Source organism: Glycine max, chromosome 2 (genome assembly GCF_000004515.6).
Source record: "Glycine max cultivar Williams 82 chromosome 2, Glycine_max_v4.0, whole genome shotgun sequence".
Lineage (NCBI taxonomy): Eukaryota > Viridiplantae > Streptophyta > Magnoliopsida > Fabales > Fabaceae > Glycine > Glycine max.
The window spans coordinates 47,808,192-47,834,565 of NC_016089.4; the positions used below are offsets into that span (position 1 = coordinate 47,808,192).

At 31.2% G+C, this 26,374-nt stretch overlaps 3 protein-coding genes across 6 annotated transcripts; 2 read left to right on the forward strand and 1 right to left on the reverse strand.

Annotated features, from left to right (window-relative positions):
• Nucleotides 1-682: 682 nt before the first annotated feature.
• On the forward strand, nt 683-4,559 carry LOC100814800 (class 2 transcription repressor NC2 alpha 1). The gene is made up of 6 exons (XM_003518426.5): nt 683-1,020; nt 2,761-2,833; nt 2,982-3,075; nt 3,359-3,475; nt 3,551-3,608; nt 3,893-4,559. The coding sequence occupies exons 1-6, from the start codon at nt 988-990 to the stop codon at nt 4,355-4,357; spliced, it is 840 nt and encodes a 279-aa protein (XP_003518474.1). The 5' UTR covers nt 683-987; the 3' UTR covers nt 4,358-4,559.
• LOC100815325 (uncharacterized) lies at nt 4,070-11,337 on the reverse strand. 3 transcript variants are annotated; one of them, XM_006575551.4, is made up of 9 exons: nt 10,874-11,337; nt 10,375-10,732; nt 9,142-9,388; nt 8,902-9,026; nt 8,120-8,236; nt 7,552-7,800; nt 7,310-7,461; nt 5,013-5,587; nt 4,070-4,208 (listed from the first exon to the last, which is right to left on the reverse strand). In XM_006575551.4, the coding sequence occupies exons 2-9, from the start codon at nt 10,565-10,567 to the stop codon at nt 4,205-4,207; spliced, it is 1,662 nt and encodes a 553-aa protein (XP_006575614.1). In that variant the 5' UTR covers nt 10,568-10,732; nt 10,874-11,337; the 3' UTR covers nt 4,070-4,204. The 3 variants fall into 3 exon arrangements, with proteins under 3 accessions (XP_006575614.1, XP_003518475.2, XP_014625759.1); XM_003518427.5 differs by lacking the exon at nt 4,070-4,208 and having other exon boundaries at nt 4,781-5,587; nt 10,375-10,735; nt 10,874-11,335; XM_014770273.2 differs by lacking the exons at nt 4,070-4,208; nt 10,874-11,337 and having other exon boundaries at nt 4,781-5,587; nt 9,142-9,399; nt 10,375-10,490.
• Nucleotides 11,338-16,077: 4,740 nt separating this feature from the next.
• On the forward strand, nt 16,078-23,586 carry LOC100799669 (protein DGS1, mitochondrial). Of its 2 annotated transcripts, none has more exons than XM_003519455.5 (14): nt 16,078-16,398; nt 16,553-16,667; nt 17,006-17,209; nt 17,826-17,963; nt 18,126-18,287; nt 19,189-19,383; nt 19,922-20,022; nt 20,561-20,650; nt 21,796-21,868; nt 21,949-21,977; nt 22,053-22,176; nt 22,988-23,098; nt 23,182-23,282; nt 23,431-23,586. In XM_003519455.5, exons 1-14 carry the CDS (start codon nt 16,190-16,192, stop codon nt 23,546-23,548), a joined length of 1,770 nt encoding a protein of 589 aa, XP_003519503.1. In that variant the 5' UTR covers nt 16,078-16,189; the 3' UTR covers nt 23,549-23,586. The 2 variants fall into 2 exon arrangements, with proteins under 2 accessions (XP_003519503.1, XP_006575615.1); XM_006575552.4 differs by having other exon boundaries at nt 16,085-16,398; nt 22,988-23,094.
• The last annotated feature ends 2,788 nt before the right edge of the window (nt 23,587-26,374 follow it).

The window sequence follows — 26,374 nt, forward strand, 5'->3', positions numbered from 1 at the left end:
ATTATATTTTACATTTATGATATATTTTTTAGAGATAATGTATCATCTATTTAGAGATAGATTTTAAATTGATTTTAACTGATTATAATAAAATACTAGTATTTTCATATATAATTAATGATTATATAAATTCTTTCATAAAATTTTACTAGCCATAATAATAATAATAAAAATATTATTATGAAAGACATATTATTTATTGTATATAATAATTTTGAAATATTATTAAACTTGTACACGACAGAAAATTACACCTGATAAAGGAATTGACAATAGTAGATTGCTACCTTTATTCTTTTACTTTTTTTATATCTGATATTGTTTTAAAAATTAAAATTTGTAAATACAAAAAATAAATACATAATAACCAATAAATTAATGCCCAAATTTGAATACATACTCAATAATAACATTATTAAAATCCATTATTCATCCATCTATATTTACTAATAAAAAATAATAAATGTCACTGAGTAGACTAATTAATACAATTTATGAAAAAAAATAACTAAAATAAGAATTCTTCAAAATTTCCTTTTCTATTATACAAAAGATAACTAAGAGGAGAAAAGAAAGATAAATATAAAATACAATAAATAATGTGATAAAGAAATAAAAATATATATTATTATATGACTGTAGATTTGTAGTAGTATGAATGAAATAGTGGAATAACTGATCATCCATATTACGAGGAGGAAGAAAATTGGTTTTGGATTTTGGAGAAGAAAAGAAAGTAGCGGTGATCATGTGAAACGTTTTGAAACACAAAGTGTGCCGTAGGAGCCTCCTAAATTAGCGCTTTCGTGGGAGGGAGGGGAAGACACACACGCACACTTCAAACACACCACAAAACAAAAATAAAAACAAAAACTTTCCCACTTTGCTTCTTCAACGTTAATCTTGTTTTCTTCCCCTTTATAAAAACCAAACTGGGTTTTCACCTTCTTCTCCAGCCGTTTTTGCCTTTTTTTTTTTTTTTACAACATGAGGAAGAAGCTAGATACTCGTTTCCCTGCGGTAACTTCTCTCTTTCCCGTTGCTTTTGTTTTCTTTTTTCATGTAGAAAATTCTGTTCCTTGTTGTTTTGCATTCTATTCATTGTTTGTTGTTTATGTTTGCTATTTTTTTTGTGTCATTGGGCTTCTTGTTTTTTGTTTTCCTTGTGTAAATTGATGTTTCTGGCTAACATGGGAGATGGGTTTCTCTAGATTTTGGAATCCCTGTTGGTTATGTTTTAATGTGTAAACGTGGTTAACGTGCTTTGTATTAACATGTGAGGCTTTGGAATTGTTGTTATGATAATTTTTGCCCATGAATTTGCTGACTTTGGTATTGAATTAGATGTTAATCAATATTATTTGAAGAACTATTCCCATAGGATGTTGTTATTTTGGATGAAATAGGTTTTCTTTCTGAAAGAGAAAGAGGAATGGGGAGAGCTTGATGTTGAATTTTGATGTAGTGCAGCATATTTAATCAGAAAGGAAAAGAATGTTTTGAAGTTGTGATTGGTGCATATCTTAAATCTTTTTTATTATGTGTATGGTCTTAACTGGGATATTTTGTTGGTATAATTTCATTTTTCGTTTTTATGTATACTCATTTGGAAATAGTTGTTGTCCTTTTAAAGCATCCGCATGCTTTGGTTTGGCTGTGGAATATCAATTACCGATTCTGAAATGTAAAACATTATCTGTGGTTTGGCACTGCTTTAGGTCATGCTTTTTGTATTGAAAGCTAGGACAGCATGTTGTGTGTAGTAACTGTGGTATGGTGTGAAGGGTATTATATTCCCCTTCTAGCTTTTTCTGAAATTGGTATTTTGTATATATTTCTTTTTAAAAAATTCCCTGATTTTGGTCTCTCCCAAACAATGGTATTTTTTGAGGTGTAGGTTGGCCACTGCCTGTCCTGTAGCTATATTAGAAACGATACTTTAGATAGATGTAAAGTTAAGCAATTTTCTTTATAAGCCATAGGGTTTGCAAAATTACTTCAAATTTTGGATGTTATTCTTTGACCTTCTGAGAAGGGATTGTTTATTCCTTTGTTAAAACTACTGCTTCCAAGTATTTCCATACCATAATTCTGGAGGATATCATATCACACATGCTCAAACAGAATAATACAACATCAACAAAAACAAAAGCTCTTTTCCCACTAGGTGGGGTGGAATATATCGATAAAAAAATGCCACAATGTCCTTATTATAAATCATGTCAATAGGTTAATCATTAAAATATAAATATAGTTTTTATTGGTCTCTCTCTATCTCTAACTATGGGACTACCCATCATCTGTTGTACTTTCTTTATTCAGATTCTATAGCTTTTCTCCGCACATACCTAAACCTTGTTCATGTGGGAAATAGACACAAGGGTCTTCTGTTGCCCAACTTTTATTCTTACACTTTTGACCCCATTGTGCATATCTTTGATTGCTTGAATATAGGAAATATACCTTTCTGTCTCCACAGCCTTGCGCAATACCCACGTATCTTTTATACTTTTATTTAATTATTTATTTTTTGTTGGACGAGAGTGAGTAGTGGAATTTGATCATAGATTACTTATGGTGGAGTAGGACAGACACTCAGTTTTTTCGTTTCAACTATTAGTTGAAAATTTATTTATTTTTCATTCATTGCAGTGGAATTTCCTTAATTGCACCAAATTCGAATCCTCTTCTATCCAACATGATTTAGTTTTAGTCATTTTAGTAATGATTGTGTAATCCTATTGAATTGATTATTGGCAGGCTAGGATTAAGAAAATTATGCAAGCTGACGAGGATGTAGGGAAGATTGCAATGGCCGTGCCTCTTCTAGTTTGTAAGTAGTCTTTCTCTTTCATGCATATTTATAGGGTGTTTTCTCCTTCTCTTGAAAAATGATTATTTTTTTTTACTTTTTTATTGTGCTTTTGGGAATTTCTAGGAATTAGCTCTGATTTATGATGATTTGTGTTTATGTGTTGCAGCTAAAGCACTAGAGCTATTTCTGCAAGATTTGTGTGATCGAACATATGATATAACTTTGAGGAGAGGGGCAAAGACTATGAATGCTTTTCATTTGTAAGTGAAATTTCTATTATTTTCCTGGTTCAAATTTGTGTCTATGTCAAATCTGTACAAGGTGGTTACAAGGGCCCAGGTTTCTTTCTTTTGGTGGGGGGTTATTACATCTTGTGCCTTCTATTTATCACATGCACAAACATGATTAGACATGCAAGTGACATCTGCAGAAGAAAATGTTGGGAAGGTCTTGCTTTTGGAACATGTGCTGTTTGTTTCTAGTGTTTACCTTCACCTTCTAGTATCTAAAATGTCTGAGTTACTTGCAAACTTGCCTTTGCAGAAAACAGTGTGTGCAGACTTTTAATGTCTTTGATTTTCTGAAAGATATTGTCAGCAAGGTTCCTGATTTAGGTGGTTCTGTTGCAACTGGTGATGACCATGCTGTCACTAAGAGGAGGTTTGTGCTCTGGTTAATACTCTTGTTACTTGGAACAAGTTTTCTGTATGCTAAATTTTGTTTATTTTATATTAGGAAAGTTGCTGGAGATGATGATAATGACAGCGATGAGGAGCTCAAGAGAAATAAGAAGGTAATTTATCAACTGTATTCAATTACTTCATCAGTGGTTAGCTTAAATTTTTCTTGTGTGATTAAACCTTTTAGTGAGTAATTATTTCTTGTCCATGCACACTGTGAACCTTTTGCTGGATACAAAAAAAAAAAAAATACTTGAGTCAATTATCTGGTTTTCTGAAAACTTTTGGTGAAAACCATAGAATCAGCACTAAAGAACCTGGCAGCTGCTTGCTTGATGTTAAATAATAAATATTATCTGAATAATGGATTTTCTTTTTTTCTCCATGATTTGCACAGCCAGAGCCTGGACATAGCAGTGGCAGAGGAAGGGGTAGAGGCAGAGGTAGGGGTCTTGGCGGTGGAATTAGAACTGTAGATCAAGAGATGAGTTCACATGCCAAGTGTGAAGATGATTCTGATGTCTTGAAGCAGAATGACAACCACACTCAGAGTAATGAAAGCATGGAAAATGTGCTGGAACCTGAAGAAGTTAAGCAGAGTTTTCCAGTAAGCGAACTGGCCGAAGTGTCTGTTCGAAATTTTGACTTAAATTTGGACCCAGATGAGAATATGGATTCTTTAGACACACCAACTTCTGTCCCAACTAGTTCATCTGCAAAATCAGTGTCAGAAGAGAAGCATGAGGAATACCCTGGATGGTCCTTGTCTGAGATGGAAAAAATGATCATTGATCCCATTCAACTAGCTAACTTAAATGGAAGGATTGATGAAGATGAAGAGGATTATGATGAAGAAATGTAGATGAACCTGTGTTGGTTTATTCTTGATTTCTCATATAGGCCAGTCATTAGAAAGTTCTTATGGAGAATTAGAGTAGATTTTTTAGGAGCAGTGTTAGACAGATCCTTAGTAGTTTAGGAAGATTAGGAGGGTTAGGGCATTGAATACTCTCATTATAACCATTATTATAGGTTAAAAGTGGAGATATAGATTATTTTTCCAATTAGAAATAGCCATATTGTTATTTGAGAAACTTTAATCTCACGTAGGTATTGCCTATGGTAGGCACTACAATCAGAATTTGGAGTGGCAGGTGTAAATTATATTTAATGGTATTTAATGGCAGATACATCAAAGTTATATTAATACTATGGATAAGTCCTAGAAAACACAGAATAGCAAGTGATCAATCTCAAAGTTTTGGATACCTATAATTTCTTATTATAGTGCTGATCAAGATGCTTATTGTAAAGCTTCAATTCAGTTATCGGAAAATACAATATGGGGCTAGTTTTCGAAAAATACAATATGCAGTATAGTCTCATATTAAAGCGGAAACACTAAGATAGAAAATACAGAATAATCTTAAATTCAAACACAAGCTTTTGACCGGCTGACAAGCAACAATCTAGGCAATAATATCTAGACCACAAGCTGTATCTCTGTAATAACTTACTCAAATTTTTCAAATTTGGACAGACGATAATATCTAGACCACAAGCTGTCGTCGAAAAACCTGAATTGAAACAGAATAAACAGCAGTAATGGAAAAAACCCCATTGAAGCAACTGCGTAAGAAACCCACTTGGAGGTGTGATCAAATATCAAAAAGGAGGCTGCTGTAAAAGCCACAACCATAGCAACAACAGAGATAAAAAGTAACACGGGCCCAAAAGTCAAGCTCGGATGTAGTGATTTGACAAATTCGCGTTGTCCGAATCTCAATGAAGTGAAATTTGACAAGAAAGAGAGTATTGACGCTGAAGAAGCAAATAATGCAACTGCATTTGTGAATATGAAGACAACAAACCACGCATTGGTCTTTTCACCTGGAACGGTGAGAGCAGCGGCAAATGCTACCGTGGCCACAAGTATTGCCACAATCATGCCCGAGTTGGCTATTTCTTTGGAATCATCTTTAATCTTGTCAGATAAATCCTCGTGTTGATCATAAAATACCTCCTCTGGTGTCTTGCCTTTGTCGTTCACCATTGTGTTGTAGCTGAATTCATGAAATTTCTTCTCGATTTCCTATGCACACATATACATCAAATTAAAAATATTTAGAAAATAATATTAATATAATTAATTAAACAAAATAAGTATTTTATCGTCTTTTCTATAAATAATTTTACATAAATAATTAGAATAAAAATAATCTGGATATTAAAATCAAATTACAAAAAAAATTATGTAAATAATTTAAATATTTATGAAATTTAATTATAAATTGGTAGAATAAAAATAAAATATCTAAATTATTCAAAATAAAAACATATAAAATAATATAAAATAAAATTTAAAATATTTATATATTCAATATTTTTTAATTTATAAATTTTGATAATCTAAAAAAAATAACTATTAACTAATAAATTTTTTTTATTTTTCACTTCATAAGTTCCATATCAACTTCAATTTAGTTGTTAACAACCTAAATAAGTTCCTGTCAACTTCAATATGACAAATCAAAGTGTTGACTGACGAAAATATCAAAATTGCTAATTTTAAAAAATAAGAAAACTAAATGTCTTAATTTAAAAATAAGGAATTAAAATTACAATTTAACCATAAAAAAATCATACATTATAAACTCAATACATGTTCAAGGCATGAGGTATTACCTTATTAATTGATAAATTTAATATAATTAACCAAATTAATCACTTTTCTTAAAGAGTGTGAATTATTTGAAAAGATCTTATATATAGGGATGAAAGTATTATTTTCTAAGAAATACAATTTTAACAAGTTTAAATATATTTTTAATCTCTTAAATTTATTTATTTTTTTGTTTTGATCCCTCAATTAAAAATTTATTTATTTTTTGTTCCGAATCGAATTTGCGAAATGTTGTTTTATTGATTCTCCAAAAGTGAAGTTGAGGGACTAAAAATAATATTTAACGACTTTAAGAGGCTAAAAAGAGTATTTTTTTTAAAAAAATAGGGGACCAAAACCAAAAGTATACTTAAGTCATATTAAAATATTCAAAGTAAATAATTGTTAGAGTACAACATATTTAACGTTTCAAATGCCTCTTAATTAAAAAAAAAGTTACAAATGCATTTCTATTATAATTTTTAATGAATAATTTTAGTTAAAATATAAAAATGTTATTTGGACACTCAAAATGTTAGTGACATTTAGTAGGAGAAGGATAAAAGAGATAAAAACATAAGTATGATATATGATGTAATAGGAGAAAAGCAATAAAAATAAGTCTTGAATGTTAATTAAGTGTAAAAAAATATGGTATTAAAAAATCATTGTTCTTTAGATATTTATATAGTTTAACCATTATTCTAAAAACAATTGATAAAAAAATTTTCAAAATATATTACAATAATGAACAAATATTACATATAATATGATGATTTCTATTTTTAATTAAATTTTACTAGTTTTAACCCCTTAAAATCAGTCTTGTTAACAAAACCCTAAAATTTATGTAATTTTTAAACTAAGATTGCTCCATTTTTTAGTCCACAATTTCTTATATTTTAATTTTTATTCCCTCCATTTTTTTTGATAATTTTTAGTTTTTCATTAATTTTTTGTGAACATTTTTAGTCCCTTATTTTTTTTCTCTTTTTAGTCTTTCATTTTGTATTGCTAAAAATGAATTTTTGTTTTGTTAATTTTTAATCCTTTCTTTACTTTATATTTAAAACTAATTTTGAGTAATAAAAATAATGAGAAACTAAAAATAATTAGAAAATAGAGAGACCAAGAGTTTTGAGGAAAATTCACCTTAAACCATGCGAGATCATTTTGCATTTCCACCTTTGCGTTTCTTAATAGATGTGACGAAGATTGCTGCTTCGCAGCAGCTAAGTGTAGAACGTTGTTACCTTTATTGTCGACCCCTCCCAGTACAAGGTTATCTTCTCTGGATGTGAAACCTAAAATAATGTTTTTATTAATAAATGTGAATTTTTGTCAACATATATAATTTTTTTGCTTTATACTGATGATGAGTCTTGTCTTCATACCTTGTATATAGGAAACAATGCTACGTTGGCGACATAAAGCAGCCTTATGCAGTAGGCTCATTCCATCGCTGTCCTTTATGGTCATGAGCACTTCACTATTATTTCCAATAAGGCGTTTTAAAGCGTCAAGGTTTCCTGATTTCACTAAAGAAAACCACACCGTACAATCCTCCATTTTATTAACGCCCCAATATAATCGCTCAAGCAATTTCAGACCCTCTTGCCCCTCTTCTCTCCTCTCTACTTTGTCTAGCCACAAGCATAACATTTAACATGAAAAAACAATAAAATAAAATTTTTAATCTTATACCAAGCATTCCTTTTTGTTTCCATTTCTATATTTTAATTCCAACATGAGAACATAAAAGTGTAAGATCATCAGGGCAACATTAATTTGTCTTTTTAGACTAACTTAATAACATTTAAAACCATTATTACACTGAGACATCGATAAAGATTTTTTTTTTTTAAACAAGAATCAAAATTGAAATGATGTCAAATATAAAGATCAAAATGTTGGCTCAACACACACACACATGCAAAAAAAATTCAACTTGTGAAATCTTACTTAGAATTACTGAAGGCTTTCGTGCCAGCATCTTCAATGCATTTTGGCAATTACGTTGATCATCTCCTGCAAGGCCCAACTGCGTTGGATATTTTTCTAATAATTTCAATGCCGGACCTGTTATTTGCACAAATCTATTATATTAAATAGCGATAGAAGTTTGGTGTATTGCATATGTGTACAATGCAAGGTATAACTCTAAACTAAATTGAAAAAACGCCTAAGAGTGCTGGTGATGGGTTCTAAATAACATGGGGCCAAGGACAAAGTAGCTTGAAATTTATATCTTGATCCGATCAGGGTTTCTATCAATATTTAATATAGATAATTAATTTGAATCTAGTAGTACTTTTTAGTCTCTTTTCATTTTATGCTATATATTAACTTCCCATTTACTGTGCTAGCTAAGTATAATTGTTAAAAATAAACTTAATTATATAATTCACGTTAATTACTTAACAAAAGCTACACTAGAAAAATTAATTTTAAATATGAAAGCAATGGAAAATTTAGGACCTGCTTGGTTTTTTAAAGGATGACATATATCACAATATTTCAAAAACCTGCCCGTCATAATTCAATTATCTAAACTGATAATTAAATTTGTTATTGAGTTAATGGTCAATTAATTAATTAAACCGATCGAATGACGTTGGAATTTGAAACATATAGCTTACACCTGATAAGTTCAATTGATTTAATTCAGTTTGTAAAACATGGTAATACGTAAAAGAGAACTAGCTAGATAAAAAATAAATAAGGCTGTTTAGTTTTACACTTACCAAATGTGTTTTTTTCTATGGTCGTAAAAAACAGTCGTTCAATATGGTTGTAAGCCATCGAATCATCCATCGATTCATATTCATTCGATTCAGATTCATATTCATTTGATTCATCCATCTTAAACCTGTCCCAGTGGATTCAATTATATAAATATAAATAAAATAAAATATAAAAATATAAAATTTTATTTATAAATTTAATAAGTTTTAAAAAATGAGAAGTGTAAGTGTCACACCAACCAAGGTCCGCCAATGTGCGTATCCATAGGACTAATCCTTGGTATTATCAGGTCTTCTGGGCTCATAAGGCTAACCAACCCTTCCACAAAAGTAGTGCTCCTGCCACTCACTGCTACATTGAGAGCTGTGTCGTCTCTATTAGCAGTCAACGGAATGCGTAACATGTTAGGATTGTTTTGGAAAATGGGTTGTGCTTCTAGCCACATGTCGCGGAGTGCATATACGTACACTTTTCTTTTTAAAGAACCTGCAATAATCCTTTCAAACTTCACATTATAACATGTGCTATATAATAAATCTTAACTATTATTTGCAAATAAAACCTTTTTCTCGATTATCATATATAATCTGTAGAAATTCTTTATATCAGGTGTCTTAATTAAGTTGATAAACTCGTGAACTTGGAAAATGGTTCAATCAATTAGTTTTGAAATCCTATTAATTTCATAATTTGTAAGTCACCCTGTTTTCAGGTAAGAATTAACTAGATATCCCTACTGCTGAAATCTGGCTGGGAAGTTGGAGAATTATGGAGTTCAATTCGAATCATCAAACACCTTTAATTAAGTTCGAAAATTAATTTTCAACATGGTCCAGTAAAATATAAGGATTTTTTTATAAAATAATCTAGTAATTATTTTTTTAGAAAAAAAAACAGAATCTAATTTATGTTTATTTACAATCATAAAATCAAATTTTCTAAATGAAGCAGTTGATTTTATGAAAATTTATTCAAAATAATCTTATTTTTACTTGATTTTGAATATTTTATTTGTTTCTGATTACTTTGAAAAGCTGAAACAAAAATCTAAAAAATTAAAAGTGATTATTTTTTAATTAAAAAGAAGTTATTTTTATGTAAAAAAAAAAAACCTATAGCTTACTCAACTCTCAAGTTATTCTTCAGCAAATGATAGAATGCTATATTGTGATTGATTTGTTTATATTGCTTGTTATAAATATGGTTTTGGCTTCGACATGTAAAAATTTAAAATTTAAGAAACTATCACAGTGGGCAATGCAGAAACACAGTGATAGTACATGGTTTAAAGAACATTATTTTCAGAGGAAAATAGGATCAAATAATAACATAATCAAATGCTATTAACCTCAAGTGGTCTGTAAGTAAAAAAAAACTAGAAACAATAAACATGTAAAATAAACAAACTCTCAAGTGATGTGTATAATGCAGCCCCTTGTCAATGTAATATATAGTTTTCAATTATAACTTACTCAGATCTTCTGGAGTGATTTCATTAACCCCTCCATTTCCATCTAATTGCGGTGAGGCAGCAACTGGAGTTTGCTCATGGCTTTGACTAGGAATATGATCTGATTCTGGTGATATAGTAATCTCAATGTTGGAATCTTCTGAATGGTTGGGAACCACCATCACCACGGGATCATCATCACCGTGAACCTCCATTTAATGTGCTGAAATGGCTTTCGCACTAAAGCAGGAAGTGGTGTCGGTAGGTGTGAGATGAAAAGAGTATCAGGTTCGTTATATATTGAACTGAACCAATGGTTCGTTAGTGGTGCTTGTGTTGCTGCATCTAACCGTTTGCTTTACTGTGCTGTGGGGAAGCCACTGCTAGCAACAGGAAAAAAAATGGAGCTTTGAGGAGGAGAAGAACAACCAGATACAGAACAAAACCGAGACCAAGGCAGATCTCAGATCTCAAATCATGAACAATTAAAAACGGGAACACGAAGAAGAAGAAGATCCAACCTGAGGTTTAGAAAATGGGAGCTTTGATGACGATGATGGAGACGGAAAGATCGCTGTTGAATGGCGAAATCGTTAGAGAGAGAACAAAGATGGATAAATGTAGACATAGGTTTTTCGAGGCTCAAACTGAATTTGACCAGAAACAGAGATCTGAAAATGATAAATAAAACAATGACATAACTTTTATATATAAAAAAATATCAAAAGAGAAAAAGGAAAGAAAAGTAAACTCTAGCTAGTAACGGAAGATAATCATCATCATCATCCAAAACAATTACTGATAATTTTGGACCAAGATTTTTTTAAAATTTAATTTAGAGAATAAAACAAATAATTTTGGAGTGATTTCATTAACCCCTCCTTTCCCATTGAGTTTGCTCATGACTTTGATTAGGAATATGATCTGATTCTGGTGGCATTGTAATCTGAATGCTGGAATGCGGCAAATTGTGACAGGGGAGCTCATTTTGCGAATTGAACCTCACAATTCTTGTCCAAAAAACTTCAAAGGTAAAAAAAAGCATCACATCTAATTAATCACTTTTTTCTTTTAAAAATTTCATTATTTTTATGAATTCATTATAACTATAAAATATAAGTTTTGCTAAAATCTCATTATTATTATTATTATTATTTATCTTTTATTTTATAGCTCAAATCTTATTTTAATAATTTTTGCTCACTTATTTTATAATATATAAAAAACTCTCACATCTTCTCACAATGTTCGGACAAATCTAAACCATTGTCCCAATTTGTATATTGACAAAAGACAAAAAATCAACCGAGAATACAATAATAAGACAACAATTGTTTTGAGCACCCAGTATTTTTGTTGGGACACTCATCAACCAAAGTGAAAGGGTTAAAATGTCCTTTCACCTTTTCACTATAAAAATAAGCAGTGACTTGTTCTTCTTCCTCCATTCGTTCACGCTTCTTCTTCTTGGTTCTTCTTCTTCTTCCCGATTCGTGTTCTTCTTCATGGTTTCTGGTTCACACTTGTTCTTCTTCTTCTTCCGGGTAAGTTATTCTATGTTCCCTATTTTGTTTGATTCGTTGTTTTTGTTGTTGGTTGTTTGAATCACTGTATTGCTTCCATTGGTGTTGTTGTTGGTTTGAATCATTGTATTGTTGTTGTTTGAAGCATTGGCGAAGAAAAAAAATGGAATTTTTCTGGAAAAAAACCATACGGATTTGACCCATACGGATTGCTGATTGTTAGTCGCTATTAATGACTAAGTTTTGTATTGAATATTTGCTCAAGAATAGCGCTTTACCTCCAATTTATGGTTCTTTTTGTAGGAATTATACATATTTTCATTTTTATTGTGATTTTATATAGTGGATACTCCCAATTTTGTGAATTGATGTTCAAGCCACTTCAGTCTCAGGCTAAAAGAATAGAATGTTCAAGTAGGTGGTGTCTCGCTAAGCGAGTGACATCCGCTAAGCGAGGCATACAACTCGCTTAGCATGTTGGAAAATCCTAGTAGAGGATCAGCTAGAGATGTACGCGTCCAGCGTGCCGCCAGCTCGCCCAGCTCACTAAGCCAAAATTCACTTACTCTCGCTAAGCGAGCATTCATAAGTTGAAACGTCCAAGTAACCTTTAAAACACTAAAGTTGGCGGAAACTAAAGGGAAAAAGTCAAAAAACAAAGCCAAGGAAAGAGCTGAAACGACAAAAATTGAGCCACAAAAAGAGTTTAGGTTAGAAGGGTGAGATTAGGGTTTTAGAGGTTGAAGGAGACATCCTCAACCCTTCTTAGCCATTTCCTTCCACTTAACCTCTATTCTTCCTTGTATTGAGAGTTCATTTCTTGTAATGGAAGGCTAAATCTCTCGGTTGAAAAATTCTGCTGAATCCTTGATGTAATACTCTTTCACTATCTATTTAATGTTGTTTTTCTACGTTCATTACTTCTATCTATGCTTATTTTTACATGCTTGTGGCTTATCACTCATTTGTATATATAGTTAGGATTTTTAGCATTGAAAAGTGTTTTAAAGCCTTAGAACTTGGTAGAGCAAGCTAGAAAACTATATATCTAGAAATGAAGTGCAGCGATTTAGTCCATATTATATTGTAGATTTAATGCAACTCTTTTAAGCTACTAACGGAAGATAATAATCATCATCATCCAAAACAATTACTGATAATTTTGGACCACGATTTTTTTAAAATTTAATTTAGAGAATAAAACAAATAATTTTAATTATTGATATAAGATAAGTAATCGTTAGAGAGTAATACTAGTATTTATACATTGAATTTTCAATAATGATTGAATCAGATTATGATTTTTATATGTTTGTCTAAATTATTTTTATTGAAAACTAGGGGAAGAGAAGTATTTAGTGTCTCTTTTAAATTTTTTTAATATTTTTTTTTAATTCTAGTAATTTATTTTAAAAAAATAGTTTTTATTATCAATTAATAATATTAATCAATAACATTAACAATAATATCTACACTTTAGTGACTTATCACAAATCGATAATTATGTATAAAAAATATTTTCATAAATTATGTTTTTAAATTCCTAATCAACTAATCTAAAATTAATCAAACTTGAATGATGAAAGAAATGATGAAACTGTTAAAAATAAGTAAAAATGTGTAGAAAAAATATCTTATTATTTTTAACGAAAATATTTTTATTTGTCAAAGAAAAAAGTATTTCTTACACTTTTTAAATATTTTTAAATGGACAAATAAATCATATAAGCTTATTTATAAAAAGGTAGTGCAGACCTAAAAAATAGATTTGTGACAGATAATAGATCTAAACTTGAATCATAGAAATATTAAAATAGAGTAAACCAAATTTAGGTAGGGTTGGGACCAATCCATTTGAATGAACTATAAGTAATTAATCAGCAATGCCACATACTTTGGAATCTCTCTAGTTGTGAACCTGGAAACTGCTGGAAGATGATTCTGATGTATCGAATCAAGTTGAGAAACACACTAAAATTAAGCAATGAAAGCCTAAAAATTGTTAGAACCTAATTAAAGAAGTTAAGCAAAATGTTCCAGGTAGAAAACCGGCATTGATCAATATACTATCCTTAATTTAGGCTAAATGAATTGATATTAAAATGTTGGATTCCAACTTTCTTACTTCAACTTCAGTCAATGATATTGTTGATTATATATATATATATATATATATATATATATATATATATATTGATTAATGAGACACATTTTCATAAATAACAAACTCATTAACAAGTTTTAAGATATCTCATAAGCCTTGTCAACCGGGTTCTTATGGGTATGGTGCACAAGACAACTGAAGGATCAATGAAAGAGGTTGTAGAACAAATGGGACTGACCTTTTTTTTTTTCTTATCAATAATAATAGCATTTGGGAAATTAATGTAACTATTGTTTTTATTTTTGCCAGCTGCAACAACTCACATATGAAGGAAATTTCAAGGAAGAAGTGAAACATAAATTCGAAAGTGTATGTAAGGTAAAAAAAAAAAAAAGTAAAGGTTCAAGAGCAAGGCTCATCAGGTTATATGGGCTGACAGTGCAGGCAGCCTGTAATCCCTCCACTGTGAAGAGCCAGGGGTGATCGCTGCTCTGTGAAGCCAGCCTCACGCAGTATCCCCTTGTCTAGGAAGGAGGAGACCTGTGTCTTCACTCAGTTCTCATAGTTCAACTCTGAACTTGGAGCGGGCAGGCAGCATGGTGCAGCCACCAACCCAACCTGGCTAAGCCAGAGACTTGTCCCAATACCTCGGTGTCCCCACTTGGGTCACAAGCTGATGTTACTCAACTCGACATGCTCTAGTGTCTGTCAGAAGCTTTATAAAGGCTTCGTTGTCGAATATTCTAATCGACGTGGGACTTGTAAAGGCCAAAATGGATAGTCTATGTTGGAATCTGGGATTTGATTAGATTCTCTCCAGCAATTTTCTCCGTGTTGTATTATAACACTAACCCCAAAATGTTGGGGTAGAATGCAATGGTTTCCGCTTACATGTAAATGCTCTTACTCTATTAACTATGCGACAAAGTGACTTGTGCCTATTAGAAAGTGCAGAAAAAACATAAAGTGCATCCTACAAATTCAAATTTGAAATTGCTGATTATGATAATAGTTGAGTTGGATTCATCGGTGAGTTTAGGTATTCCTAAGACTCAATTAACTTAAAAGTAACAAACTATAGTTAATGGATATGAGCAAGTTATTACTAAAATTCATAAGTATTTAATAAATTACAATTCCTTATTCGAGTCACTATTAAACATCAAAATTAAAACTAACAACTATGTCAAAATTAACGTGAGTAGGCATAGGATGATGAGACTTTATTTATCCCGTGATTCGCACATTGCATAACATGAGAAGGAGAAAAGAAATTGCAATACACTATTTAAGCTGAGGTGAATGAAACAACTCTTTAGATGCTTACAAGTTTTAGTCTCTAAATATGCTTTAGAAGTTGCCTTTGACGATCAAACTAATTTCCTTTTTCTACCAATTTTCTTTTGGTGAATTTTTATTTTCCTACAATGATGCTATGATTTAAGTCATGTTCCTTTATGGAATATATGGCTAAGGACCTCTCTATTCTGACTATAGTTGTAAACTTGTGAGAATAGTCTTTAATTTTTAAGAGAGAAGACACTAGGGGTGGGGGAGGAGAGGGAGGGCAAAGGAGTTGGTGAGGTGCTAACTGAAGATGGCGAGTTATGTCACAACAAACAATCCATTATACCATAAGTCTTGAATTAAGAGTAGATAATTAAGTTTTTAAATATGTTGAAAAGAGTTTGATTCTTTATTATATATATGAAACAAAACTTTTGATTAAATATATAATTTTAGTTTTATATATATGGGTTGTGAATTTTTAATTTGATTTTTATACGTAAAAATTAATCAGGTTTAAATATATATATTGTTTTTAGTAATTTATATTTTTAGTTTTTTAAATTCAATAATGCATTAGATGGCTATCATAATGAGAGATCAAACTAAAAATACTTGCACTATAATTAAGGATTGATTTATTAAAAAGAAATTATATATATATATACTATTACATGTTTGTGGGCATTGTAAGTATGATTTTTATTGTTATTATTTTGGTTTCTATATTTTTTTTTCCATTTGCATCTTCACACATTTAAATATTTTTTTATTACATAAAATCTCATGGATAAAGAAGAATTAAAAGAAAACAATTTTAATTTTAAAAAAAAAACTAGAAACTAGAAAGAACACGATCAATCGGCGTTCAAAAAGTTTCTCTGACTCTTGGCAGCGCGAAGCTTGGAGGAGCACCGTTTGTCATGGCGGTTCCACCATCGGAAACTGAATCCGTTGAGAACAGAACATTCCTTTCACAATTTTACTCTCACTATCTCGGAAACCGAATCCACGCTCTCTATCCCTACTTCTCCACAAATTTCTTGTCCACCTTCGTTCTCCGCTTCAGATCAACGCAGCGTCGGGAATGTCTCCCTCTTCCGCTACCTTCCTCTTCACTCGACGCTCCCTTGTAAGTTCATTCTCGCTTTCACTTCCTCAAATTCAATGTTCGTGTTTGAATATCATTTGTGATTTGATTCTCAGCTCTGTTTCTATTGCTACATTGAACGAATGAATGACTATTAGGGTTTTTGAGTGAGGTCTTGTGTTGTGTTCCCTTGCAGGTTCATGACCAAGAGATCTAGAGTGCATGATGTTTTGGAGGATATATTAGAGCGTGTTTTGATAAATTTGCATAGCGTCCAAAAGAATCTGCAGTTTTGGCAGTCCAGAGCTAAGGTTCTGTTTTGTTTTTGTTATCTGTATATATGAGTCTGTTTGGATAACCTTCTCTATAAGCACTTACAGGAGAAGAAAGAAAATAAGAAGAAAAATCGAAATAAGCTTATGCGTTAGTTAAAAATAAGCTTCTTGGAGAAGCTAATAATATGAGAAAGCTTTTATAAAGTAGCTTATGCAGAAGCTAATTTAAGCTCATGGAGAAACTTGTTTCGTTTTTGCTTCTTATTTCTTCTCTTTTAAGTATTTATGAAAAAAAAATAATCCAAACAGGTAGTTCACATTCACACTATGTCTGTTAGGGAAATAGTTATACTGCTTATTTGTTTATCATTCAGAGGTCAGATTCCGAGAAGGCACGTTTCATGATATTTGAGAGGGGTCCAAGAGCTTTTATTGATGAAACAGTTAAATTGTTGCGTGGACTCACTGCTCAGGGTTCGTCCACACAGAATCTGAGCCAATCTGCATCTGATTATATCGACGAGAGAGTAGGCTTTTTGAGTAGCTTAAGATATTCGCTCGCCACATTTTTGGCTCAGGTTTGCTTTGTTCCTTGTGTTTGAATCACAAAACTCTTTCATAATTAGAATGAGTATAATTTGCTTGTCTCTTGTTGTCAAGCTTACTTAATAGTTAATAATACTTTGTTATTGTATGATTCTGTTACATTGATGTTATTAATCTTCATATATGTAGAAGAGAAAATTTGGAATGACCAAATGATTATGAAGGTGGTGTTGTATCTTGCATGTTTTCTTAGAAGCTTCTGCTTTTCACCCAGTTGACCTAGTTTTGCTCTTGGGTACTTCCCCCCCTTTTTTTCATGCTGTGGCACTGTTATTGATGTCTTTAGGGAATTCCTCTAATGGGCCTTCTGAGGGATTATGAGGATAGGTTTAACAGGATAGTTCAGTCAGCATAGAATTTAAGCTAAATTGTTTACATATAGATGTGGGGTTCGAGTTATTCTGGCATATCACATGATTCAGCGTAGACAAATATTCATGGTGAATAGATGTAATGTACACTTATGAACTCACCTGTAGAAATAGAAAATTATAAATATGGAAGAATTTCTATTCAACTTAACTTTATTAAGTGCCAATATGACATCAATTTTCTGATATTATTTCAAATTTGAAACTTCATACTCAGGTTTATATGGAAGTTGATAAAATTGGAGAGGATTTAGTGGAAGATCCAGAGACTAAGCTGCCCTCGTTGTTGGTTACAATTAGTGTTTTGTTTTCAACATTAGAAGCTTCAATTGGACATCTACATGCAATGCGTCAGGTTTATATAAATAAAGTTTTTTGTTTTTGCCTTTTTCGCCTCTGCTTTCACTTATGTATACTCTTACCCCTTATCTCTATGATCCATGATTTGCCAAAGCAAAACAGAAGCATGTTTGCAGATAAATATTGCTTCTAGAATTGACCTTTTCTATTTATTCAGAGTGATTCTTCTGTTGATGGGAGCTATTCAACCCCTCTGCTGTTTGAGAAGGTGCCAGAAATAAATCAGGAGGGATCTCAGTGGACAGACTGTGAAATAAGAGATGCTATCAATTCAGTTTATCAAAATTTAAACAAGTTGGATTCATATATATCTTTTCTTGTAAGAGCTTCTATCTTATGTTATCTCATTAACTTTTGGAGGCTGTGGCTGTCTAAATTTTTACCTATATGCATATGGTCTAAAATTCATAATATCACTTAGTATGGATGTCCATTTAGTATTAAAGACAGGAATAATACATATTGAAACACCATTTCCAGTGACATAAATTACTTCATTTTTATAACTTTCACTCTTGTGGGAAAAAAATAAAAACCAATCTGAATCCAATCTTCATAATTTAATCCTTCAATTTCTGGCAGCTCACTCTATTAGTATTAGCAATTTAGCATTTTGTTTTAATTTTTGGTGAGAAGCAATGTAGCATTTTTTCTGTGCCTTACTGTTCAGCATTCATGAACCCATCACTTTTTTTATTTCTTAAAACTTACTAACAAAAATGTGGCTGGCCAAAATTAATTGCTTACCTAAATTTCTCTTGTTACTTTGTCCTGTGCCCCCCTCCGGCTTTGATTGGTGATCTGAAATTCCCAAAACAGTAGAAACAGAATAGTAGACCCTACAATTAGACAACACTTAGCCTGACTTTATAATACACCTTATTATATGTTAAACACTACTAGATGCCTATGCTAAAAAAAAGTCACTACTAGAAACCTCTTATGTTCTTCTCTATCTCCTGGCAATCTCTGGGACTTTGTCAATGCCTATTAGAAGTGGACAAAATTATCCTGACTGGAATCAATAACTCGGGCTTCTATTTTTTGACCACCTATATTAGATTTAGTCATTTATGGATGGAGGTTCTGAAATTGAACAATTAATCAACTTGTTTTAATAATACAGATTTGTTTCTAGTTGTCCGGTTTATGTTGGTTGGTTTGTTAAGTGACATCGATAACATTTTAAATTTCAATTTTATGGTTGTAATATGTTTCAGGTCATCAAACATAGAAAGCCAAGGAAAATAACTCAATATTGGATCCGCTATACATGTGGTGCAGTTGGTTTGTCAGTATGCTCCATTTGGCTCTTGCGGCATAGTAGATTGGTGGGGAGTTCTGATCTTGATAATTGGGTTCAGGAAGCTAGGAACTCAACATATAGCTTTTTTAGGAATCACGTAGAGGAACCGGTACATTTCTTCTAGATAATTTACCATGGTTTCATTCTTTTTTCTTTTTTTTCCTCCTCAATATAGGAGAAATCAACTTAACATATCCTTATGAGATAGGTGTGGTCAACATTATTCAATTTTCTTAACCTCATTTCCCTTAAATCTCGATCTATTATAATTAAAATTAACTGTGTACTCTACCTAAAAGTCTGTTCTCCATGAGCAATGAACAAATTTTATTTTCTTCTATCTTCTCACTCTTCATTCACATATTTAAATCTGTTAAAAGTGAACCAAACTGAATGAGTTTTACAAATTGATGTAGGATGGAAGCATGAAATAAGGTTTAATATTGTCTAGAAGCTGATCTAAAGCACACTATGTAATATGTATATAAGGTTGAAACCAAATAAAACCCTTTAAAGTAATCTCTATAAAAATTACATAATAATCGTAAAAATCTTATATACTATTGAGATTGGAGTCCTCTTGCATGTCACTTTGTCCCACGTTATGATTCTAATTTTGTATATATTCTGATGCAATCAATTTTCAGATTTTTTCCATTAGGGATGAACTTTTTGACACATTTAAGAAGAGGCATCAAGGTATTATGGACGTTGAAGAGGTGCAGTTAACTTCCAACTCACTACACAGGTTATTGGTTTTTAAATATGTTGTCCGCCTTTTGTTATTTTTAAATACTAAACCTGTATATAACCTTGATGCTCAGAATGTTTAATTTTTTTTATCATTACAAAATGTTTAATTTAACATAACTATTTACAGTTTTGCAACATATGCTGTTAATTAGGCACCTTAATAATTGCTTGTGAAACTTTTGGGACTTGAAAATTTTAATGAGTTGTGTTGACTCTCTTCCATGGCTTGAATTGAAGCTGATTCTATACGTAGAAGATTTAATTTGAAAAGAAACACAAAAAATCAACTAATGGAAGTTGTGCAGTAAATGCAGGATGTTAATTTTTCTAATCCTGTTGATTCAGTGTAGTCTGGCTAGCTATTATGATCTTTTACAATGTTTTCTAGCATATGTTAATATCATAAGTAGAAGTATAATCCTGTTGATAGTTTGACTGGTAATAGTCATCTACTTGAAATTGAAAGGCATGCTAGTTGCATGAATAATTGGATATTGCTTTTATTGTAACTTTTTCTAAAAATTTCTGTACAGAATGTTGTTGGCTTTCAGTGAGCAGACAAAGGGTCAGAAGTTCCCAGTGAATGCTTCGGATCAGGAAATGATGGAGATAGTCATGGATAGGTGAGTTTGGATATTTCACTTTAGAACCACCTCTAGTTATACTTGTCTAACGGTAGTAAGATACTTGTGGAATTGAATTTGAAATAGATACATGGATTTGTCTGTGAGCCATTTTCCATGATATTATACCTATAGGGTTCATTATATGTTGGTAGTAGCTTGGTTGTTTTCTGGATTTAGTACTAAAATAGTTCTCCATGCCAATGACTTTCTAGGGAATGAAGGCACTGCTCTATAGAGTTTCTAGCTATTCTTCTTGCTTTGATGTTTCATTATGAAGATATGTTAATTTTAATAGAAAGCCATTGTTTTGATATTGACATTAAATGATTGTACTGCCATATCTTTTGACTAAGGGGTTTCTGGCTTATGTTGTGGGTTAACTATTCCAGTTTAACTAGCAGTATCTTTTGGGGTTGGAAATATGTGAGCATTTATAGGCAAATAATATTAAGATAATGGGTTCACTTTTTAAGTTGCCCTTCTGATATTGGATGTCCATGTTAGAATAATCTAAATTCCTTACCTGGATATTCATATAAAATATTTTCAATTTACATCGATTGACAATATTCAAAACTTTACAGAATTAAAAATTGGATTTTGATGGAACAAAAGGACAATAACATACAGAAAGTGATTTTTATATATACTAGTTCTCTCTAAATTATCTAATAGGGACTTGGGTATTATGGGGTGCCTATGTCCCACATCGAGTAGTTTGGATGCTTGGTGGAGAAGTGGTTTGGTTCCCACCCCCCGCTTTAAGAGGGTTCTCCTAGTGCTTGGGTGCTTATCAGTTGGTATCAAAGCTGGCTGTCGATGTCTTGAGAAGGGCTACCTATGGGGATTTCGGCTCTCAAGGGCAGTGCTAAGTTAGGGACCTGGGTATAATGTGGTGCCTAAGTCTCACATTGAGTAGTATAGGATGCTTGGTGTAGTACACATGGGGCTTGGCTTTCCATCCTTGATGGCTAGCTTTTAAGGGAGGGTTCCCCAGGTGCTTAGCTGCTTATCATTTTCTAATACCAAGAAATATTGAATTTAGAATCTTTATTAGTAAAATTCATAAGATCATTTCATTTCTTGTAATATTAGTGTTTATCACAAGTGTTAAGATCTAATTTTTTCAAGTATAAATGTAGGTATGAGAAGGAACTCATGCATCCTATCCAAAACCTTCTCAATGGAGAGCTGGTTCGGGCTATACTTATTCAGGTAATGTAATTCACATGTTATATCTTATGTGTAACATCTGGTTTAGTAGTTTTAATGTAACTTTTTATTCACTATTCCAGGTTCAGAAGCTCAAGCTGGACACTGAGACGTGAGTTTTTTTAATCTGAAAATTTAAGTGAATATTTCACATTGTTTTAATTCCTCAACATTATATTTTGGTCAGGGCAATGCTAGAGCTGAACCAGATTCTACGGGCAAATGAAATCAACTTTGCAGTTCTGACTGCTTTACCTGCATTTTTTCTCTCTCTTTTACTCATGATGTTAGTACGTGGATGGTTCAAACAGGTAATTTCCCTTGTTTGGTTTGCACAAAATGATGAGCTTAAAGAATATAGGACTCCAAATATCATACTATAGTCTGAACTCTTAAGAAAAATTATATCAACTGAGTTGGAGTGTGGATCTTGTTTGGAGTGACACTCTACTCCATGAAGTGATTAAGTGAATATTGGTGACAAGATTGATGGGAGGGGGGAAATATGCTTGCAAGTTACAGTATGTATATCACTTGGTATATTGCTAAATCTTAATCTCTTCTACCTTTCACTCTTGGCTAATTTTTTTAGTGAATGTGTACGGATACTGTTAAAATTTGTTTATATGTTATAGTGGACTAAATATTACATTACCTGTTTCTAGTTACTTATGTCTTAACAAGTGCTTGATTAGGTCGAAAAAGATGTTTTTTGATACCAAGTCTGCTCAATTTCATCCTTTATTTCTTTGTCCACTAATGTTATATACTTGACTGCCCTCATTTTTTTGTATAAAATTTTGTTATTTGCCTCATATTGATTGGTGGATGCTACACAGTATCATGAATTTACCTATTTTCTGTTCTCAATGCATGTTGTTTGTGCTATTCTCCAATTAGAATTGGAGTTTTACCTTGGTAAATTGTGTTATCCTTTAGTGCAAACTTTTATTACGCGGATTACCAAGGTGAATATTTTGAGGTAACTATTTCAAGGCTCATTATTTTTGGACCCAAATGGACAAATTTGTCAACTTGTATCAGTACTGCCTTCTTAATCTCTCTTAAAAATTCTGTTATCCACTACTTACATTGATAAAAAAATAAATCTGTGTACATTAGGATACCAAAGCTGAGGGAAGAGGTAGAGTTGCTCGGATTCAGAGGAGGCTACTTGTTATAGAGGTTAAGAAAAGGATTATGCAGTACCAAAATTATGTTGATCAAGGGTTGGTAAGAAGCTTTCCTTTTTGTTGATTTGAATGAGATGGATGGATAGAGCAAGGATGAAATAATGTGTTACATGTCATCTACAGGAGAGAGATGCAGAATATATGTTTGGACTGGCACTCTATAGCCTGGATCGCCTGTATCACTCTGTCAAGTGGCATGCAGAAGCTACCGGAGAGTGGGAACGGTTAGTTGCACTCTTCTCTCTCAATTCTCAGATATAATTGTTGGGTAGTTACTTTCTGTTTAATGGATTTATATTACTGTTTAAGCACATGAAAGAAATGTGATTTTTATGAATGTTGAGATTGCTAAATCAGTGATATTATGAACAGCTTGCGCGAGGATATAATAGATTTGGCTAAGCCTAGACTACAAACTTCACACAAGGAGTCTGTGATATCACACATGGTTACATTTGACTGCTTGCTTCCCAGTCGGAACCGCCTGTAGCATATTTTAGCTTACTATTCTTCTCATAATTTTTTTAATGATGTTTTTCTTGCTACTTTGAAATCCAATTTTGTCGTGAATGTATGCATTTATTCTTCATACAAGGTTACATTTTATCACCAAAGTATGATGATAATTTTTTTTGACAATTTTGTCAATTGAATACAAATGATTATGAAGGGATGATATATCTTCATTTGCTCGTGAAAGTAAGTACACTAGATAATATTCTCATTTCCGTTTTTGGCTACAAGTGCAAGTCTCAGTGGTCATTTATTATTGGGGTTCAATCCTTTTCCGTCACAAGTAACCTCATTATATTATTTAACGTATTTTTTGTGCCGGTGTTGGAGCTATAAGTGAATGCAATAAAATGTGTTTAATGTTGGACAACAATTGAGTGCATGTTTGGATTCTCGTCCAATTTGCGACGGTGCACGCCTTTGATCTGTTTGCAAAATGCATTTTGGAGGCCAGCCGCTGATACTCAAACATACCCTGAATATGGAAATTAAATTAGAGGACCAAAACACTAATTTAATCATAATTAAATTATTAACTATTTTTTCATAGTGTTTGTTTAGCCATTGGAAGGTTCAAGGAGAGCAAGAGGAGTATGGAAATGGTAATGTTTATTAAGGAATATTGACCCTGAGCGAATACTTTTTTTTTAATATACCCCTAAGCGAATACTTAAAAGTTAAAACACAACTTTCAACTTAGAAAAATAATAGCTGTTCCCTTATAAACCAAGGGTCAAAAGCATCTAACAAGATGTTTAACATGTTCATCAAGTATACATCTTGCACCTAAAGATTGTAATTCAACTATTTTATTTCAAAATGTTTTTTATTTATGTGCACTACATCGGTGGATGATACATCGGAACATTTTGGTTCAACTATTTTTTTTCTTCATTTTTTTAAAAGTTAAGCTCATTGTACATATTCAATCTAACATCTTTCCAAGAGCGTTGTGAACAAAACTTTTACATATTAAAAGGGGGTTAAAAGGGGTGTTGCTCACCCTCTCCCAGTTAATACAACCTAGTAATAATAGCATTCACCACAAAATTTTGGTTCAGAACTACTTCCAACATTCTCTTTGGGTTTGGGGACTTCAACTTTGCTAACTTCACCACTAGCTTTGCTATCAGAAAGTCGTCGTGACCAGAGAGATACATATACATCCACTTTTATCAGAAAGTTAATTATTGTTCTTTTCACACAAAAGATTTGAATGTTGTAGTTCAATTTTGTAATTATCAGGAAAAGAAAATTTCCATACAACACATTCATAAATTTCTTCTGATCATAGTGCATTGTTTCATAAAACACTCTCTGATAGTGATTGATTGGTTTTAATGAGTTGATATTAACCGTAATCATTATTGTGAATTATTCACCCATTTTTATTGACTATTAATTTTGGTTGAAGAATTTAATTGATTATTTTTAATGAATTTTTCTTCTAAATTAATTTTTTTCAGGTCAAGGCTTGTAGTCGATACATTACTTAAGAGGTTTGAGTCTCAAACCAATGACATGTAGGATTTTTTTTTTTTTTAAAAAGAAAACTATAATAAATTAAATTTAAAAAACTAAGTATGAGAGTTCATATTCAATTAAAATATAATTAAGATGGTGTGATAATTAAAAATAGAGTAATGATTTTTGTGCACCTCATTTTTTCATATACTTCATTAAGAATCATTTTTAACGGATTCTAAATGACCTCTTTACTAAATATTATGAATATTTTAATTTTTAAAAATTATTATTTAAAAATATAAATTGTTTTATTATATTTAAAATGTTAACTATTAGTACATTATATAAATTCCTAACATGATATTTATAATTAATTAATTTTAGAATATACATCTATAATAATTAACCCATGGAATTAGAAATAAAATTGGAATATTAATTCTAAATTAAATTTCTAAAATGCCTTTGTATATACTTGTTGAGATGTATACAAGAGGGATAGGTCCCTTTTAAATTGAAATTGTTCAATTTAATCTTCCAAATTTCAATTGAGCAAATTAGGTTATTTTTAATTGAAATTCAATTAATGACGACTAATCAAATCAATTGTAATAGAAGTTTTATTTTTAAATTGAACTAATTAATGACAATGCAAGTTATCCTTTCTAGTAGTAATTGAATTAACTATGATACAAATATGTGGCATAATTAATTCAGTTGCTATTAAAAAGGTAGTTTTTATAATAATTAATATGATACAAATATGCAAGTTATTCTACTTTATTCAATTTCAATTAAAATTAATAATCTATATGATACTTAATTTGGCTACTATAAAAAAATGATAAATTGTATTGTAATTAATTTATTTTCAATTAGAAAAAGATAGTTTATATTACCATTAATTTGGTTAGATTTTTAAAAAAAATAACTTACACTAAAACACATTTTTATTTTGTTTGTCAAAATATAGAATGGAAATGCATTTTTGTTTTTTTTTTCTGAGTCGATAAAAAAAAATAGAACGTGTTTTCATTTTATATTAGTTCTTAACAGAAAACGGAAATACATTAGCACGCATACCCCCAATACAAAATAGAAAAATGGTTTTCTTTTATTTCAAAATCGATGGAAATGCATTTCCATGAAGGATATTTTCATTAAAAAAAATAAACTAAAGCAGGTGGGTATTAGCAAAGAAAGGGGTATTTAGATTACAATTTCTGCAAGTTTCATATGTTAATATTTTGACCAACTTTCTCCTTTATATAATATTGTCTAAAATAATAAATTTTAATTCTTTAAATAACTTAAAAAAATTATCTATTATCTTTAA